The sequence below is a fragment of the Rhipicephalus sanguineus genome, chromosome 11 (genome assembly GCF_013339695.2).
Source record: "Rhipicephalus sanguineus isolate Rsan-2018 chromosome 11, BIME_Rsan_1.4, whole genome shotgun sequence".
NCBI lineage: Eukaryota > Metazoa > Arthropoda > Arachnida > Ixodida > Ixodidae > Rhipicephalus > Rhipicephalus sanguineus.
In genome coordinates, this window is record NC_051186.1 from 67,845,890 (window position 1) to 67,864,352 (window position 18,463).

General features: G+C 46.3%; 1 protein-coding gene and 1 long non-coding RNA gene across 6 annotated transcripts in view; both read left to right on the top strand.

Moving 5' to 3' along the window:
* The first annotated feature begins 1,852 nt into the window (after positions 1 to 1,852).
* Positions 1,853 to 18,463, top strand: part of LOC119374803 (uncharacterized) — a 122,248-nt gene continuing 105,637 nt past the window's right edge. The window contains exons 1-4 of one of the 5 annotated variants that reach the window (XR_007417925.1): positions 12,563 to 13,439; positions 13,509 to 13,615; positions 14,376 to 14,512; positions 15,826 to 15,962. Coding sequence is in view for 2 of the 5 variants with exons in the window: in XM_049420346.1 (XP_049276303.1) it covers positions 13,229 to 13,439 (211 nt within the window). In the remaining 3 variants the exon portion in view is untranslated. Of the gene's footprint in view, positions 2,056 to 12,408; positions 13,440 to 13,508; positions 13,616 to 14,375; positions 14,513 to 15,825; positions 15,963 to 18,463 lie in introns of those variants that run through there. The other 4 variants (XR_007417929.1, XR_007417926.1, XM_049420344.1 and 1 more) reach the window with 4 other exon arrangements.
* LOC125760362 (uncharacterized) lies at positions 2,241 to 10,356 on the top strand. The gene is made up of 5 exons (XR_007417930.1): positions 2,241 to 2,502; positions 2,633 to 2,698; positions 2,764 to 2,868; positions 4,847 to 4,925; positions 10,272 to 10,356. It is a non-coding gene; the product is annotated as an uncharacterized LOC125760362 (long non-coding RNA).

Sequence of the window (18,463 nt, forward strand, 5' to 3'; positions counted from 1 at the left end):
TATTCAGGTCCCTGAATACCTCGGACGTTGGTTGGCCGGCTTGTTTATCGGGTTTAACGTCCCAAAGCACTCAGGCTATGAAAGACCCCGCAGTGGAGCGCTAAGGATAATTTAGATCACCTGCAGGGGTTCTTTAGGGTCCGCTGAAATCGCACAGTACACCGGCCTCTACCATCTGGTCTGTGGAAATGCGACCGCGGCGCCCGTGATCGAATCCGCGCCTTTCAGAGCGCCCGAGCACCGTAACCACTGCGCCACCGCGGCGGCTCACGTGTCGGCGGTAGAGTGTTCGATACCCTTTGCATGGTTGATAGTTCGAGCCCCGACATACTTGTTAAGTCGCAGGCTCGAGTCGTTATTCACTACGTAACACACACATGTCTCCTATGTAATTCCTGTGGAGCCGTGGCCAGGGGTGTTTTGTATTTTCTGATGACTGCCTACAACTAAGCTACCAGACATCAGCATTTCCAAATTTCTAACGTTCCAATGTCACCATTTTTGCTATTTTCGAGAACACGATTTTGTTCCGATTTTTGCTTGCCCACACACGTAGGTGCGCGTTAAGAACCCTATATGGTCTAAATCAGCCTGGAGTCCCCCGCTATGCCGTAAAACCTAAGAATTTTCTTTTTGTCTGGTGGGAAGGGTGCAATTGAACGTGCTAATCTGTGGCGCGGAGCGTTAAGTCTGGTTGATAAAGGATGCTCCTCGTGTACGTGATAGAAGAGCGACTGGTGAAAGCGCCTGTCGAATATCGGTATCGCTAATGAGCTTAGCGGCATGACAGCTACGGCTCCGCGTAACTGGCCTCTCGTTCTCGCAGCGCAGCAATGCCATATTACAGCTTCTGTTCCAGGGGGATGGCGTTTTGGGAAGTATCGTTCCTGCATTCTACAAAGACAGCGTGATTCATCAGACCATCACTTCGGACATCGCGCCGTTGTAAACCGAGATTCGTATATCTTGCGCCCACCCGTATCAATTAGGACCTTCCAGAAGTCTTCTTTAATACAGCGCAAGACTGAACGACCACCTCGCCCGCAGCGTCACGGCCGCTTTGTATACATCCAGCGGCCGTGGTCATGTCATGTAAAGGAATTACACCCCCTTCAAAGCAGCCGTTAAGAGCCATTGCACATCATGCGAACTGTGAACCGCTGCCATTTCTTTTTTTGCCTATAATATCTTTCTGGGACGCTTAAGGTACGAATAAAGGTAACGAAATTTTGGTGAGACATGGAGTTTTCCCGAAAATAAATAATGAAAATAGGTGTTTTTTTTTTCAAATAGTTAAGGCCCTCAGCAAGTGCCCCCCCCCCCCGAAAAAATCAGTCAAGGGTCAAGGTATGGGGCAGACTTTGCGCCCCCCCCCCCGAAGTTGACTGAGGGGGGGGGGGTGCCCTCGTGCGCGCGCCATATATGTGCTCACGTTCGTCACCTAATTGCAAGTCATGACGGTAATTGGTTCGCAATTCAAGAGCGCAAGGTATACGCGAGAAGGCCGACATCACGGAAGCGATCCGACCGCTTCAGCTCTGCAGTTTAGGCGCTTGTGGAACCTCCGAGAGCGACTATCATGCGCCGCATGGGCCATATCCTTCGGTTTTGTTTTTGTACATCTTTTCTTCGATTTCTTTCCACCGCAGTACGCACCGCGCGCAGACGGCGCAGATCTCGCCGATAACACGGCGACAAACGATGGCGTGACGTAATGGCGCCACTAGATCTGACTGAAACAACGCATGCGCGAATATCGGAGCGTCGTCGTGAAAAGGGTTACACGCGGGCCGCCGACGTCCATTTTGCTCTTACCAGCCGGTCGCGCTGCGCATGTTGCGGACCGAGGGCAGTTCTTCGGCGCCATGGATTGGCTTGCCACGATGTTCAGGCACGGGGCGTGTAGTTGCAGTACGTACGAGTCGCGTTTTAACTTTTTTTCTGTGTGTGTGTGTGTGTGGACTTTACCTGGACTTGTGGAGCTGTGTACCAGGAACTGCGTCGCCTGGAATTCATCGAGGACCACTGCGAGCTTCGTCGTCGGCATCGTAATTGGTGAGCCCCAATATATGGCAGGCCGGCGAGGTGTGGGGCGTGTTCACCGAACGTCACTCGCTATAGTTTCCTAGCTCAACCGAAGTTAAAGGTTGCGTGGAACTTTAGCGAGCGGGTTCCTTGAAAACTGCTGCCACTTCGGGTCCAACTCCCCGTGACACAGGCGCGCGTACTACAGCTCAGGCTTAGCTTACGGTTAGGCAGGTAGGTAGCTTGTCAGGGGTTGTGTTCACGGGCGGACTCGACGCCGGGATGCTCGTGGCGCTCCCGCGGCCGCCATTTCGTGCCAGACTTCTGGTGCGTAATGGGGGTTTTCGCGGGCCGCAAAGCGGCGTCCCGGTGTAATTGCCTCGTCGGCTTGTCCCCACACTTCAAGATACTGGCAACGTTTGAACTTCAAGTCTGCACAACGCGTCGCGTCGGGGAGCTGCTACGGGAGGAGCGCAGGTGGGTTAACCCTTTTTAACGCGTTCACGTGCTAGTTGGTACTGCCCGTTCTAGCTGGCATCTTTTTTTTACGATTTGCATGTTCCCTTTGCCGTGTTAACCCTTGCACTCTTTTCTTTTTCTTCTGTAGCTTCAACTTGGCTGCTAGACCAGAGTGCACATGGACCAGCCGTGGCTTCGCGCTCAAGCGTTATTCGTGAGACTGCGTTTATTTTTTTTACGCATGCTTTCATCGTCTAACAAGTGTTGCTTTCGTTCCAGGAGCGCTGACGTACTGACACGCCCCGTGCCACACCGGCGTATCTTGCGCACTGTATATCGCCGACGGGAGTCCTGATGGCGGACGTGCTCCCGGCATTGGATCGAGTAAGCATCTCTCTCGTATTTGAGCAGTACATTAAACGCGAAGGGCCACCAATTACTTCTTCATGCTTTGTTAATCGCAGCCATCGTTCTCGCAAGGGTTAATACGATCGTGTCGAAGCGTTTAGGGGTGCCTAAATGGTGACAGCAACTTTAGTGACTTCGCGCGCCTTACTGCGTTAAGCTACCGTGGCCGGCCATGGCAGGCGCATTTATTTGGTTGATAGCATTTCAGCATGTGCTTGCGTCAGCTTTAAATTTGGGGGAGTTGCTCGAGGTAGTTTGCAATTTTGGCGCGGTAGAGTTTGCAATTAGGGCGCGTTGCGCGCGCGATAGTTTGTAAGTTTGTTCGTTTGTCTACTTTATTTCTTTGTGCTAGTCTTATACCGCCCCTCCAATATAACTGACCTTTATAAACATTTACAACCTGTTTATTAACACACACACACCCACCGAGGAGGCAAGTTATCAAACGCTACTGGTGACCGTAGTAAAATACGCTGCAATTAAGACTCTTACTTACGCAATATTTACACAAACCAGGGTTTTCTCAATTACGTTAGAGCGAGTTTCATGCTACGTGTCACACACATGCCCGTAGCCAGCAATTTTTTTCGGTGAGGGAGGGGGCGGGGCACTTTAACTGGCCTTGACAATTTTCGGCAAAACTCCCCCATCCATCAAGACTTCGAGGCGGGCCCGGGCCACTAGCCTCCCCCCCCCCCCCTTGTCTACGGCCTGGTCACACATATATGCTAACAGTAATGTGTCGGAATCAGGGTCTGAAACGTCATTTCTTCATCTAAACTTACGGCTCTTCAGATACGTGTTGCCCTTAAAGTTGCTGCTAGTGTAAATGTACAGATGTTGCGTAGAAGCCTTGACATTTTGTTTTCTTGCTCGTGGTACGCTCATGCCTCAACGTATGTACAGTGAGGGTCAAAAGCGTAAGGACCACGACATATAACTAAAAAGCCGAATATTCCCACTGCTTAGACAAGGAGCCTTTGAAATTTCCGGCCTGTTCTGAAACGCGCCGACGTGTACTGTGCAGTGCAGTGAAATAGTCAAATTCCTGAAAAGTAGTGCTTCCGGACCTTGTGGTTTTGATGCCTACTGTAGTCATGCTTGAGTTGCAGTATGATAGCCTTGCTTCAAAGGGCTCCAAGAATGCAGTGACACCACGAAATGTTTGTTTTATAAAATTACAGTAATATTCATTTGCCTCACTCTGTTGGCACTGCCAAGCCTTTTTGTTCACATTTTGACCATGGACAAGTTGAAACTTGTATTCTGCTTAACTGTAAATTGTTACCTGAACATGTGCCATTGATATGTGCATTCACTATGGTAATTACTTGTAGTAAGCCTTATTTAGTCTGAGCAGGCAATTCTCTGCACCATTTGACATTTACTTTGATCTTAGGCTTTCGAGTTTTGGTAATTGATCCGAATTAGTATGTAGTTATATATTTAACATGCATCTGCGATTTGTATTGAGTTGTATTCATTTAGAGTAAACAAAACCTATACTTTTGACATTAGCCTTGGAACGTGGCTCACTGGTAAAGCCATCGAAGTAGTGCCTCCATTGAAGTAGTTGGCTGCAGTCATGAGCAGCAAACAAGGAAACAGTAAAGACGATGGTTATGCAGAAGGTTCACTTCACCCTGTGCATGATATATGTCACTCATGTTGGACTGGGCGTGCAATCATTAACGCAAGAGAGAATTCAACGCACCACAAATGCCGTTTTTCTTTAGGGAGTATCGTATAATTGGCGTTTGTGGTGTCTTGACTGTGTCCGCATTTGCATGCCCAGTCTTTTTAAGATGAATACGTGCCAACTAGCTCAGCTCTCTCCGTTACTGTATCTTGCTCCTTCTTGGCCACTAGTCCCAAGAACTGGCAAAGAACAAGTTGCGTCCACTTTTATACGTTGTGCCTCGAGGGATTAATAAGTTCTTTGACTGCATCCCAGGAGCGCAGACTGTCTTCACACGTCCCCTGCGCCACAACGGCAGATCTTCCTGGCGGGTATCCTCCTGACACTGCCTCAAGTAAGCACTTTCTCACACGTCCACGAGTAGATTAAACAATAATCGTGCTTCTAGCTGATTTAATCGCAGCCATTGTTCTCTGAAAAGGTCACTACGGCATGTCGGGAGTGTTCTGGTATACCTAATGGCAACCACCATAGTGACTTATACTACAGTGTTGCGCTGATATAAGCTAAGATGAGAGCGCTACGGTTATGATTGCCAGCAATGGTAGGTGCGTATAGTTTGTTACGAGAGAAACTCCCATACGTTTAGATTTACGCAGCACATTAAGAAAATCTAGCTCCTTGAAAACATCTAGTAAGTAGTCGGCAAATGCATGCGTGCACCTAACTGGGCTCTTTGTTTAATCGTTAGAACGAGAACAAACGGTATTGGACAAGTGACAGTGATAGGACACAACACGCTGACAGTCTGTAGTTCTATCGCAGTCTAGCACTGCTTGTTCCTGTCTCGGTAAATGCATTCATTTTATCAGCTTACTTGTGCACGAGTTTGGTCTTAGAGTGCCTCTCCCTGGCCGGCAGCTAGTACAGAGAAATACTGCAGTTCCTAACCAGAAAGGCCTCCTTAGTGTTTTAGAGTACAGCTCTAAGTTGCTGTGTCGGATGTCGGTGTTCCCTAGTCTGTCAGTAATGACAGGCTAAAAACGAAGCAAAATACAAAATTGAACGCGGGGAGGATGGTGAAACGGCACAGGACTGCAAGTGCCGCATAAGACAAGGTGCAACAGTATTTTCACTGTCTTTAGAGACCACAGCTCATTGCCACCATTGTCGAGGGGACCTGTGCATTAGAGTATATTAATCTATGGTAGTCTTTAACGCCAGATAACTTCCAAACCACTTCTATGTTGCGAGATGCCACGTAGATGGCTCTACTTCGTAAGTGAGAGGGGCTCGTACTAGTCAAATTTTTTTTTCTTTCTGCCCTAGACTGACAGCAATGGTGCACTTTGGAATTTCCAAAAGTGTCATGAAAAGCCTAATTGCTAAACTTTTTATCGTCGGCTTAGATTACGTTCACTGCATGGCGAAGCCCTCTCTGAACGATTTCCAATGCACCATTTTTTGTGCTTGAAGATTCCATTTTATGCTTGAAAATTTCTTCGTCACTCCAACTAACCCGTTGCTACCCTCGGTCACTCTCGGTATTCATCCAGGCGCTCTAATTGACCACCGGTTATCTGTCCATTGCGTGGCATGACTTGCCCCTGATCAGTTTTTCTCGTAATGTTTCCTCCAATATATACTACCCCTGTTCGTTTAGACTCTCACTGCTGCCTTCCTTAGATCAAACTATCGTTTTCCGTTTCATCGTATTCTGTGTGGTCCTTTCAACGAATTTCTTAATCAAGTTTCTCTCGCTTTCTGCCCCATATGTTAAAAGTGACCAAGTGAAATTTTTTTTACCCTTCCCGCTTTCGTGGCAGCGGTAATACGCGGGTGATGAGTTGAGAATGCCTACCGTGTGCGCAAGAACGGCTATTTGGGCTAGTTGGTTAAGGTGCATATTGAAAGGGTTCCAGCGCAAGCACGGTAGTGCTGGAGGAAAGGCGTAAAAGCAAGGAACGCAAGGAAAAGAGGGACGACACGAGCGCTGACTACCAAATGATTTGTTGTTCAAGACATGCATGTACAGTAACGTGACATGTTTCGGTGGAATGTCCCATAAAACGAAGGTACACTGATAACTATTAACACACTAACCCTTATCCAAAAGCGCGAATGCTTTTTCATGCAAGGCCACCGAAGGCTGCCTCACGCATTCATCGTCAAATTTTCTAATGTGATACGCCTCAGTGAATTCCCTTGTTAGTTGGTCTTTATGGCGTTCCAACACACTCCCGGCCTGAAATTGAGGCTGGCAGTCGCAACTTTGCAATGCATCGCAAGGTTGGAACTTATCCCTTTGCATAGGTCATTCTTATGTTTTCCTAACCTCTTATTTATGCAACGACCAGTCTGTCCTATGTAACTGCGCCTGCACGTTAAAGGAAGGCTGTACACTACGCCCATGGAGCATTCTACAAACTATGTGTCCTGAACAATAAATCGGTTGGTAGTCGGCACTCGTCTTGTATCTTTGCTTTCCGTTCCGCGCTTTTACACCTTTCCTTCAGCACTACCGTGCTTGCGCTGCAACCCTTTCGTATGCGCAACAGCCCATTTTTAATCTTTTGTGAACTTCCTTTGCATGAGTGCTCCCCGTTTAGCTTATACATGCTCTTCTACTGCTTCTAGGGTACAGTTGCTTAACACGCACTTTTCTCTCACCATATACCACCTAGCATTATCTTTGCTTTCTACATGTTGAGCTTCAACCCTGCTTTTACGCTTTTTCGCTTCGTCTTGAGTCATTTCCCATTGGCTGCCGTCATTCATGAAGTGTACGGTGTCGTCTGCAAACTGTAAATTGCTAAAACATTTTGTTACTCTTTCTGCCTATTTCTTTCCAATCTAGCCACTCGTACTTCCAGACATGCGTGCGCAGCAATAGGGATTGTATCTTGTTGTCGAACCTCTTTCTCGATCGTCACTTTGTTGCTTTTCTGGAATAGCTTGTCCCATGTACCTTTAGTCAAGACTTTAAAAATGAGTCTCGTCGGAAGCGTGGAAGCCTTGGAATTTTGTGGGTGTGTGTTTGTTCTGGTTTATCGTGCGTTCGTGCTTCTGTGTAGTCTCGCTCAATGCGTTGCAACATGGTGGCCTTCCGTCAAAGGACCCTAAGCCTCAGTGAATGGTATCAAATCATGAATGGTAGTCTACCACTATTCCTCAAGAGGAAGGTATATAACAGCTGCATCTTACCGGTACTTACCTACGGAGCAGAAACCTGGAGACTTACAAAGAGGGTTCAACTTAAATTGAGGGTGACGCAGCGAGCGATGGAAAGGAAAATGATAGGTGTAATCTTAAGAGACAGGAAGAGAGCAGTGGGTCAGGGAGAAAACGGGGGTTAAGGATATCATAGTTGAAATCAAGAAGAAATGGATATGGGCCGGGCACGTAGCACGTCGGCAGGATGACCGGTGGTCATTAAGGGTAACTGACTGGATTCCAAGAGATGGCAAACGCGTGAGGGGGGAGAACGAAAACAAGGGGGTAGATGATATTCAGAAATTTGTAGGTGTAACGTGGCAGCAGAAAGCACAGGACAGGGTTTATTGGCGGAACATGGGAGAGGCCTTTGCCCTGCAGAGGGCGTAGACAGGCTGATGATGATGAAGCCTCAGTGACAATGGCAGATATTACATTGGTTTATACAATACCAGTAATCTAAAGTGTTTCCTTGACCACTTTTAGTTTGCGCTGCAGTGTTTCATTGGTGCCACTTTTACCACTGGCTACAAGTTGCAATTCGTATTGGGTTTGACTGTGCCTTGTTACCCGAACACATATATCTGCAAGTTTAACATGGTAAATAACTGAACTAATTAGCTTATTGATTAGCATCAAGACATTGCCATATCAATTCACTTTACTGTACCTTGTGTTGGTAGTGGAGACTAGTATGTGTCTTTGGTATTACCATACCAGGGTTCCCCCTGCTTTGACAGTAATTTTTAAAGAATACATCTAGAAAAGGCGTACCATCAGAGCTTAGCGGTATTTGTGTGCTTAGAGCCAGTATTTCTCATAACTTGGTATGTTGTCTTTTTCATTCTTGCTTCCTGCTTGACTCGCTAACATGTCAAACTTGTAGGCCGGCCAAATTACCTCGGAATCGAGCATTCATTTTCCGCAGAAGGTTTTACTATTTTGTTTTTGACCGAGAAAAACAAAAGCCTGGGACATATTCAATAGTCATGCGCTCGCATGCCTAGGCTCGGGCGCTTCAGAGCAAACCTTGATTGATACACGGCTGCATTCGTTCATCGCCGCACTGTAGTTTTACCATGCTGGATGGTTTGATGGTCTTCACGACCTAGCTGGCGCAGAGGTTAAGTCGGCACCTGCTGACTGTCTCATCTGGCACTTAGCATGGCTTCAACTTGTCACAGGTTTTTGTTGACAAAATGAGGTTTGCACAAATTGAGCTGGGTGCCTCGCAATGGAACTCCTGCTTACAAGTCGCAGCCTCTCTCCCCACTCGCAACTGACTACACCACGCTCAATGCGTGAGCAGCAGTTTTTATTCTGCAACAATTGTAGATCGTGAAGCCATATACGATGTGGCGATAAACAAATTCAGCAGTGTATCTGTTGGTTTTCGCATGAAAGTGCTTCAGCAGCCGTGCATGAGTGCACCTCTATTTAAAATTTTGCAAACTTCGATGAATTCTTCCTCTGAAAAAAAAGTCTCTTCAGCGCGAAATGAGTGCTTGATTCTGAAGTTATTCAGAGGTGGCCTGTAACTTCATAACTGACACGTTAGGGATTTATACAATTTAAAAATTTACCAGTTTCATGATGGCTAGCATTGAAAGCATATTGGTTGTACATACACACAACTACCGCTAACGTGCAGTTGGTACAATTTTTCTAGGCCTCTTTTTGTTTTTATATATTGTGGCCCGGTTATAACTACCACTCTCAATAAAGCACATCAATGCAAACAAGTCTTTATTTTCAGTTCACTCATTAGCAACCATCATAACGAGGTAGGAAATATTCCAGCAAACATTTAGATTATTGTTCTGGTTTTTAGTTCGCATTTATTTCATGGGAATTTTATCAATTACTGTGTCGCTTTCAAATTTGAGGCTATGCTCTTTTAATAGAACAGACTTGATATGGCAATGGGAACGGTGCATACGAACCAAATGTGCATTCACCTATTTTTGGGGCAATTGTTTCACTAATGGTAATAACCGTACCAACAAAGTAGTACGTTTATTAACATTAGTGAACCAGTTTCCAGCTAAATAATGGTAAACTCTTGTCACCAATATATCTAGTTATTAGTTTCAATGAGCTTTACTAAGAGTTCAAATTTGTAGTAATGACTGATTTATCTGGTAGTGAATTTCACTGCTAATATTCTTACAACGTTCAATAAGACGTTAATCCTTCTTGTTGAGCAATGGAAAGTTGAGAGTTGGTAAGAATTCATCCTGAAAAATTGTGAGCCTGCAGACACGAGAACACAGAAGAGAGCGAGGCAACACGATCTGCATTTGTGTTCTCTTCTCCGGTCTGTACTTGCACACCCATTTTTTCACGATTAAATGGTCAGTGTTTAGCTACTGCATGTGTCGAGACACTCAGTGGACAAATACTTTTTTACCCTAAAAAAATTTTTTTTTTCGAGGGCAACAACTTAGGCTCCACTCATGTCATGGTTCTAGTTCCTCAAATGCTGGAACTTGTTTCATATCGGTGACCAGTGCCTCTAACTTTGCAGCTCTACAAACTTTGTGCCGCCGGGTCTAGCAACAGTAGAGGAGGTCATCGTCAACGAGTTTCAATGCTGGCAACGCATCGGGCACCGCCACAAGGATCATCGTTCCTGCGAGCTTCAGCATCGGCATCAAATAGGTGAGCCTGCTAACCAGGCTGGCGAGGGTCACGGTCTTCTCCCGCGACGGAAGTGCGCGTAATAGCTTCAGGTTTAGCGAACACTAGGCAGGCAGGTAGCTGTTAGGGGTTTCCGTCGTGGGAGTAAGACCCATCTGGAATGCGGTTTTCATGAGTGTAATGCGGCACCCGGAGTCAGCCTATTGCGTTTCAGAACCAGCGTAGACGTCAATCGGCATGTCATCATCATCCACCAGGTTGGTTTCTTTTCTTTTGCTATTTTGTAGATTCCTGCATTCGTCCTCGTCTGTCATGTTTCTTGTCAGCATTAATTTGCTTGTGCTGAATCTACTAGTCACTAGATTCTAATATCTAGTAATCTAGTTAAATCTTTAGGTGCACATTAAAGAACCCCAGGTGGTAGGAATTTCCAGTGCCCTACACTAGTCTCTAGTACTCTTATCGTTTCGGGACTTAAAACCCCAAGAATTAATTGCCTAAATAAATTTAGTCAAGTCTTTTTTTCTTCTTGCACTACAATTGCAAATGTCCAATTCCCTGCTGCTGCCAACTTGTAAAAGGTGCAAGACCATCATCAAGCGCTCCTCGCTTTGTCTCACTCCTTCAGTCAACCCTTGTATTGATGGAAAATAGAATAATAATAATAATAAAATTACTGCTGTCAGTTGATTACTGTCGGTTTTATTAGTCCTTGTCTTTCCAGTTTGTGTCATTGCGATGTTAACTTTTGCCCTCTGTTATTTTCTCGCCCAGACATACATGGTTGCTGCCTTGGTCAGTCTCTCACCTGACCCAAGATTTCTGGAGCAGTGCTCATGGTGAGTGCCTATCATTCTTTAGGAGTACAGGTTTTTGGGCTAGTTGATTGTTTGCTATAAATGACTCCTTAGTGCTGGAAAGACAGGACGTGAAAGACTGCAGGTCATGTGCATGCCCTGTCGTCTTTCAGTCTTTCTAATGCCATGGCATAATTTCTATCATGTCTTCTGTGTGTGCTTCGGTCTTCTAACAAGTAGCCCATCTGTTGCAGGTCGCATGATCCTATGTTCTTCGTCTTCATCCGCTTGAGCGAATGAGGCGAATGAAGAACAGTCTTGCATTACGGCCATGTGTAATAGTGCAGGTGTCCTGCACCATTGCGCATGACGTCTTGCCCAACACCGCCCTACACTGGTCCGCGTAAGTTTAAGCAGTGCTCTTGCCTCACGAACTGTCGGGAGTAACGGGCTGTTCCCGTGTCATTTCAGCTTGTCAACTTTCGCTTCTGGCAAAAATTGATTCGGCGTTCTTCCCCGGCTGGAGCATGCCATCTGCTGTGCAGTACCTCTCGTGAGTATTTCGTATACTTCGGGCAATGCGTGTACGCAATGTATTTCACGACTGGTGCCCGCCATGATGGCTTAGCGTCGTGCTTCTAAGCTAAAGTGTCGTGCTTCTAAGCTTGAGGACATGAGCTCAATTCCCAACTAAGGATGCTGCATTTTGATGTAGGTGAAACGCAGCGACACCGGTGTACAGTACTCGCAGATTGAAGCACGGCATTTTTTCTTTTTTCAGTATAAAAACTCTCTCTGTTCAGACATGGGACTAACCAATGGCTGAGTAGGAATGTATACCTAACAGGTCCCTCCCTGTCTAGCTTCTCAGGACCTCAGTAAAGTTGTTTACTACTACTAGTATAATTACTTCTATGAGCAACCTGTCTGCTAAAGCTAAGCAAATGTGGCCACTAGAGCAAATCTGGCTCTAAAGCGAAGGTTGGCTCTCATGCAAGTGTTCAAAGTAGCAATTATGCTGCTGTATATGACGTGAACTGTACACCATTCTCTGCCATATGCAGTGTGCCTTGTAATCGTAGTAATCGTATCGTTGTTATGGCATGCAAGACTTCAGAATTTGATTAATGTAACCAATGATGTGTGTTGTTGCAGCTCTGCAAACTGTTCATGTAACCAGGGCCACGTGCTGCTAACCAGAGGCCATGGACAGGGATGGAGCTGCTTCCCTGGCAATTAACAGAACACAGTCATTGTTACCAGCTTCACCATCGACATAGAATTGGTGAGGGTGTGGTGTGAGAGTAACAGGGCTGGCGAAGGTGGCATGCTTTCAACGACCATTGCCACTTGCCAGTTTTTTGTGCCATCGAATCTTGAGGTTAATCGTGCAGGGAACGATGTAGCTAAACTTTGGCACAGTTGTTGCCGTGACTGCTCTTCTCCGGGATGAAACCGAAAGGGGACCAGCTGGTGTGGCGGCGCATATAGCTTTGGGCTTTGTAAACCTGAAGTCGTATGCGTCTTTAACGGCAGGTCGTGGCCGCAGCGAAAGGACAAGCAACACAACACTCACAAACACGACAGTTTTACCCTAGGCAGGTCGCGTACAGGACGTCCTGAGGAGGCTGGCGCTGGACTGTAAGGGCCAACATAGGTGGGTATTACCTTGCCGGTGCTTGTCATTCGGTGGGTAGTACTCTGCCAGTACCTGTCTTCGCAATCGTCCACCCACTAAGTCCTGCTGCGGCCACTGTCACCACACGGGTCGTGTGGCAAGTCGTGTAGCGGACACTAGGTAGGCTTTAGCTAACACTAGGCAGGTTGTAGCTTTTGGAAGTCCCCTTGCGTTTTCATCGGGAGGAGGGCCCACTTCGGATTCCGTTGCGCTCCCGGCCAACGTTTCGTGCCGGTTAATTCTGGTACAAAACGTGGCATCCGTGGATGCAAGACGGCGTTAAGTTTTCTCGACTGCTTAATTGTTGTCGCCTTAACTAAATGCCATAGACTTGTATCAGCAGCCCCAGTGAGTAGTGTCCATGCCGCGATGGATGTACTGGTGAGTTTTTCATATTCTATAACTCTCGGGTCTACGCTTGTTAAGTCTTACTATGTTGCAGTCCCTGTCCTTCTACGGTTGGTGTTTCATTTCTATGGTCACGCTTGCCCTCCGGTTTGTCTTCAAGCCTGGTCTTCAGAGATCCTGACCTTGGAGAAGACCGTGCATGGATCACCCGTAGGCCTCGCAGTTGGGATTGGTATGTGCTGTGCATCGACCATGTTTTTTCCACTTTTATTTCAAGCGTTCTCCCCAACTGTCGTTTCAGTTCCCGGTGGCCATATTAGCATGCGCAACGCAAGGTGGCTGCCATGTTCCTGCGTGGGTCCATACAAGCTTCGGAGCCAGTGTTCGAGTGCTGTCGAATAAGTTCGAGTGCCATCGGGAGACGGTTCAAATCTTGTTCAGGCAAGATGTCTGGCCTTCAGTGGCCTCTTTGCAACCTCTCGAATGTATGCTGTAAACCTGTAAGAGTGGAAGTACAACCGTGAGCAGTACGCGCAGGAACACGCGAGCGCAAGGCAATTCACAAACCCAATGCAGGGAGCTTTGCGGCAGCCACTGTCGGAAACATACTGGAAAGGGTGCTGCGGTTCCGCTAAATGTTGGCACACCTGCTTCGCTATTGCCGATAAAAAAAAAAAAACTGCAGCTGATTGTGTATCTCGGGCCACTCGAGAGTATAAAGTGTGTATGACAAGCAGAGTGCGGCTCTGTGCAGTCTATACATATTGTGGTTTTGGGTACGTTAAACCCCAGCAATAATTATTATAGTGGGCACTTTAAAGCTGTGCGAAATACCGCTTTTTCCATTCGCTTGTGTGCGTGTAACACGAAAAATCGGGATACATCAAAATAGATTTTAAAAAGTGGTACTTTGCTGTGTGTGAGTGCTACAATAGGTGCTGCAATATCAAGCCCTTGTCACATTTTGCGCATTGTAAAACTGGACGTGTGATGGGAGTGAGCTCACGAAAAAGCATCACCCTTTCCACTTTATTTTTCAGTGCTACCCGTGTGTCAGTCAAATTGTGGTTCTATGTTATTCACCGCACGCTCGTGTGTTCTGTCGTAGTGCTCGTGATAGTACACTGCACATATTCAGTACTACAAACTGCCTCGTATGACATTACAGGTCCTCAACCTGTGCAACCTGCTACTGTCTTCATCGTTTGCACCAGGAGAGCAGACATATGCCCACCCCCATCGTACTTCCTGCTGGCGCTGAACGGGTCTTCCTGGTTGACATCCTCTCAACCAACACAGCCTCACGTGAGAACCTCTTGTACTTCGAGCAATACGGTGAATGACAATGGGAATATGCTTTAGCACATTGTACTCTTAGGCGAACTGGTGCATAGCTTAACAAGATTTGTGGCGCAAACTGAGAACAAGGAAAGAGAAGACGGAACGCCTGCAGATACAATGTTAAATAAACGTTTATAACGAATTTTCGGATATAACGAAGAGTATTTTCATGGCAGATGTCACTTTGAAGTTCTGTATGTAGTGCAGTAACGTCGAAGTCTGGGTCGTTGGCACATGACGCTGAGGCAAAAACCAGTCAAAAGACGCCGGACAAGGGGAAGAAGTGACACACACAACGAACATCGGTGGTCGTGTGTGTCGACTCTTCTTCCCCTTGTCCGGCGTCTTTTTTGACTGGTTTTTGCCTCAGCGTCCTATCTAGTCTTCTCTCTTGTTCCTTGTTCTCAGTTCGCACCACAAACCTTTCGTTACAGGGGCCAATGACACCAAATTTTCGATATAATCAGGCCATGTGGGTTCATCCTCGTACGCCCACAAACAAGCTGGCGAAGTTTCAGTGCATTTGATCGAGCACCTACTTGACAACTGAATATTTTCATAAACACGAGAGCGTACTGAGGGTCGGGCAACACTGGTACACTTGTGAACTGTGACGTAACAAGCTGCTCGCTTTGCGGAGCGCGGCATTCCGGCGAACGGTTTTTGTTCCATAGCCAGCTGCGCATGCGTCGAGCTATTTCAGCTTTCTTCAGCTTCGCATCGTAGCTAAACAAGTTCGCAGCTGCTGAAACTTTGCTAGAAGATGACGACTCCGCTCCAGCAGCTCATGACGTCGCTCACGCCATGGCAAAATGGCAGTTGCCGGCAGTCGTACAGGTTTATAGCGGTGACTTCGGGGCTTATTTTGCACTGAAACATTGTTTGCAGTCAGATTTTTCATATAGTACAGGCACAAGGCCCTCATTTCTCTCTTTTGCTGAAAACCAAAATTTTCTGACCATGTCATGGCCCTTTCAGGCTATGGGACACTGGTTTTAAAAATCGCACAATCTTAGACTTGGTTCACATACAGCTGTGCTGAAAACGCAGACATTTCATGGCACTTGCACCCAGTGGCTTGAGCTACGGCGTGCGCCAATAGCGCTCGAACGCGACCACAGTCTCGTTCCGTGTAGTTGTAAATTTTAGTGCACATTGGGAACGTCATGAAATAGAGCCCCAAGTCCAACATGCATGTCACCTTGCCGTGGTTTTGGAAAATAAAATCTTAAATTTTAAATATTTCTACTTGATAACTATGAGACGTGTCGATGCAGCTTTGCAAAGGGGCGGTGACACCTGGACCATGGACTGCCAAAACCAGGAACCACTGACAAGGAGGCGCACCGCCAGCAATTCGTCAAGCACCACTGAAATAACAATCATTGCTGCGAGCTCACTAGCGGCACCAAGTTGGCAGGTGAGCCCATGATAGGTTGGCAAGGGTGGAGCATGTTCACTCTATATGGCCACTCGCCATACTTTTCAGTATCGCCAACCTTTGAAAGTTCCATGGTAATTTAACGTGTTATCCACCGCGTATAGCTTCCCCTTGCTCAAGGAGCTTCCACTTATGCTCGGGCTACTTGTGTGAAGGCACCATTACATTATCCCTTTGCGAAGAAATTTACACAATGGAGCCAAGGTTCGGAGACCAACGTAAGCAGTGGAAGTGTTGGAATACTGTATTTTACAGCACTTAATTGCAATGTAAACAATTATGTAATTACCGTATAAACGCGTGTAAGGGCCGCACTTTTTTTCAAGAAATGAGGGCCACTTTTCAGGGTGCGGCCCATACACGCGACATTTTTTAAGTAAAAACGCACCAGTTAGCGAACGAAGAGCGTTTATTGCAGTATACGACATTTCTTGCGACATACGTGCTCAATCGTCGTCACTCGGCGAGTCCTCAGACTTGGAGTCCGAGATGAGATGGTGTGCTGCGAAGCGCCGTCACCCCACATGCAGTCATCTTCCGTGCCATCCAAGCTGTTAGATATCCCGGACTTTAAAACTTCGGGACACAATGTCCGTCGACACCGAGCTCCACGGGATCCACCCAAGTACAGTCGCCAAGGCTAGTCCTTCACACGCAGCATGTCCGTTGTGAGTGCAAGACCATCATTCCGCACTTCAGTCACATAGCGGAGCAAGTCTTCTTCCAAATCGGGAAACTTGCACTGCTCTCCTCGGAAAGCGCGCTTAGTGCTGTTGGTGTTTCGCAAGGCTTCTTTTTGAGCACACAACGTCGAACACACTTCTCGTCAACGTCGAATTTTCTGCCGGCGGCACGTTTCCCATGCTCGAGAGCATACTCGATCACCTTCAACTTATAGCCAGCAGTGTAGCTATTCAGGTACTTGCCCATCTTGCCAAAACGTGAACGCCGTGTAGAAAACAAGCTAGCACGAAGGTCATCGAACAGTGCAGAAAACTACAGCAAACGGCTGGCTGAACTGCAAAAACCGAACAACGCGAACGCCATGCCAAAGTTGGTGATGCTAATGCCGATATGGATAGCGCCGATAGCGCGTTTGTATAGAGATGTGAGAAGCTAAAGATAAATCCTGCTTTAACCTTTAGTTGGCGGGTCTATGAATACTAATAAAAAGTTAAAATTTTTAGCCCACTTCACGAACATCTTAACACGAATAAAATCCAAAAATTATATCTATATACTCTGGTGACGATGATGATGGTTGCGTTTCCTTGCGCCATCTATCGACTACGCCTAGAAGCTTACGCGCGCGCGCATTTTGAATACGTATTGGTTGAGGAAAGTGTGGTGCGGCTCTTACGCGGATTTTTTTTTTTTAGAATATGCACTTCAAAAAAACGGGGTGCGGCCCTTACACGGGTGCGGCCCTTACACGCGTTTATACGGTATTGTACATTCAGTAATGCTATAGTTATTCATGGACTGAATTCAACGACCCGCTCAAATCTCATGCTATAGCTATCTGCTGGCGGCGACCATTTCCAAAAAGGTAAACATATCTTAATTCCTGCCGCAACGCCACACGTCCAAAGTCTCGTTAAACGCTGTACTGCCTTCATCGAGGCATTCGTGTATGAAAATATTCAAACCATAAGTGATATAAAGGGAACTTTAGGAAACAAGAATTCTTAATTTACCATCAGCTCAAGGTTTGCAGTAGTTTCCTTGCCAATAGGGCACAGAAAAATCGAGTTTCCAAATGAGGACGCTATGTCACAAAGGGTTATAGCATGTGCGAATATTCGAGCACTTCGAATATTCAAACGAATATTACAGTATTCAAACTTGCTTCGACACGATTTAAATTCGACATTTCGAAATACTATTTGAAATAAACTAATAGGTGTATATTAGACTGCATGTATCCTTACTGTAAAGGTTGTTTCACTACGGTCAGTAGTTCTGTGCCGCGAAAATACCTGTCCAGGAAAATCCACACTGCTTGCAAAGCCCCATTTCAAGTTAAATGAAAGTATTGCAGTCACATCAATTAATCTTTTGAAGTGTAAGAGCATTTTCTGAGCTTATATGATCCAAGTATAGTAAATTTTAAAACTTGACGTATTTTACCAGTTATCACTTGCATCCTACTGAATTCAGTTCTTCTACTCTTCACAGTTGCTTCCACTTCACTTCAGAACAAAGAATTGACATTCCGCACATCTTATTCAATTTTAAAAAATATTGTGCAGGTTGGTTCGGTCACAAAAGATGTGCTCATTTTTCTTTATAATACGATGTATACTATTAGATTCAAATTATTCGCTTAGAACCTGTAATTTACTAGTATTCGCACATCCCTAGTGATGTGCACTCTAGCCACCTCGAGTACGTTGTATATCGTAAAACAGGTGCATCACGTTGCGCCACGATTACCAGGTGGCTGGCTTTTTCTTGCAGCTCTGCATCTGCGC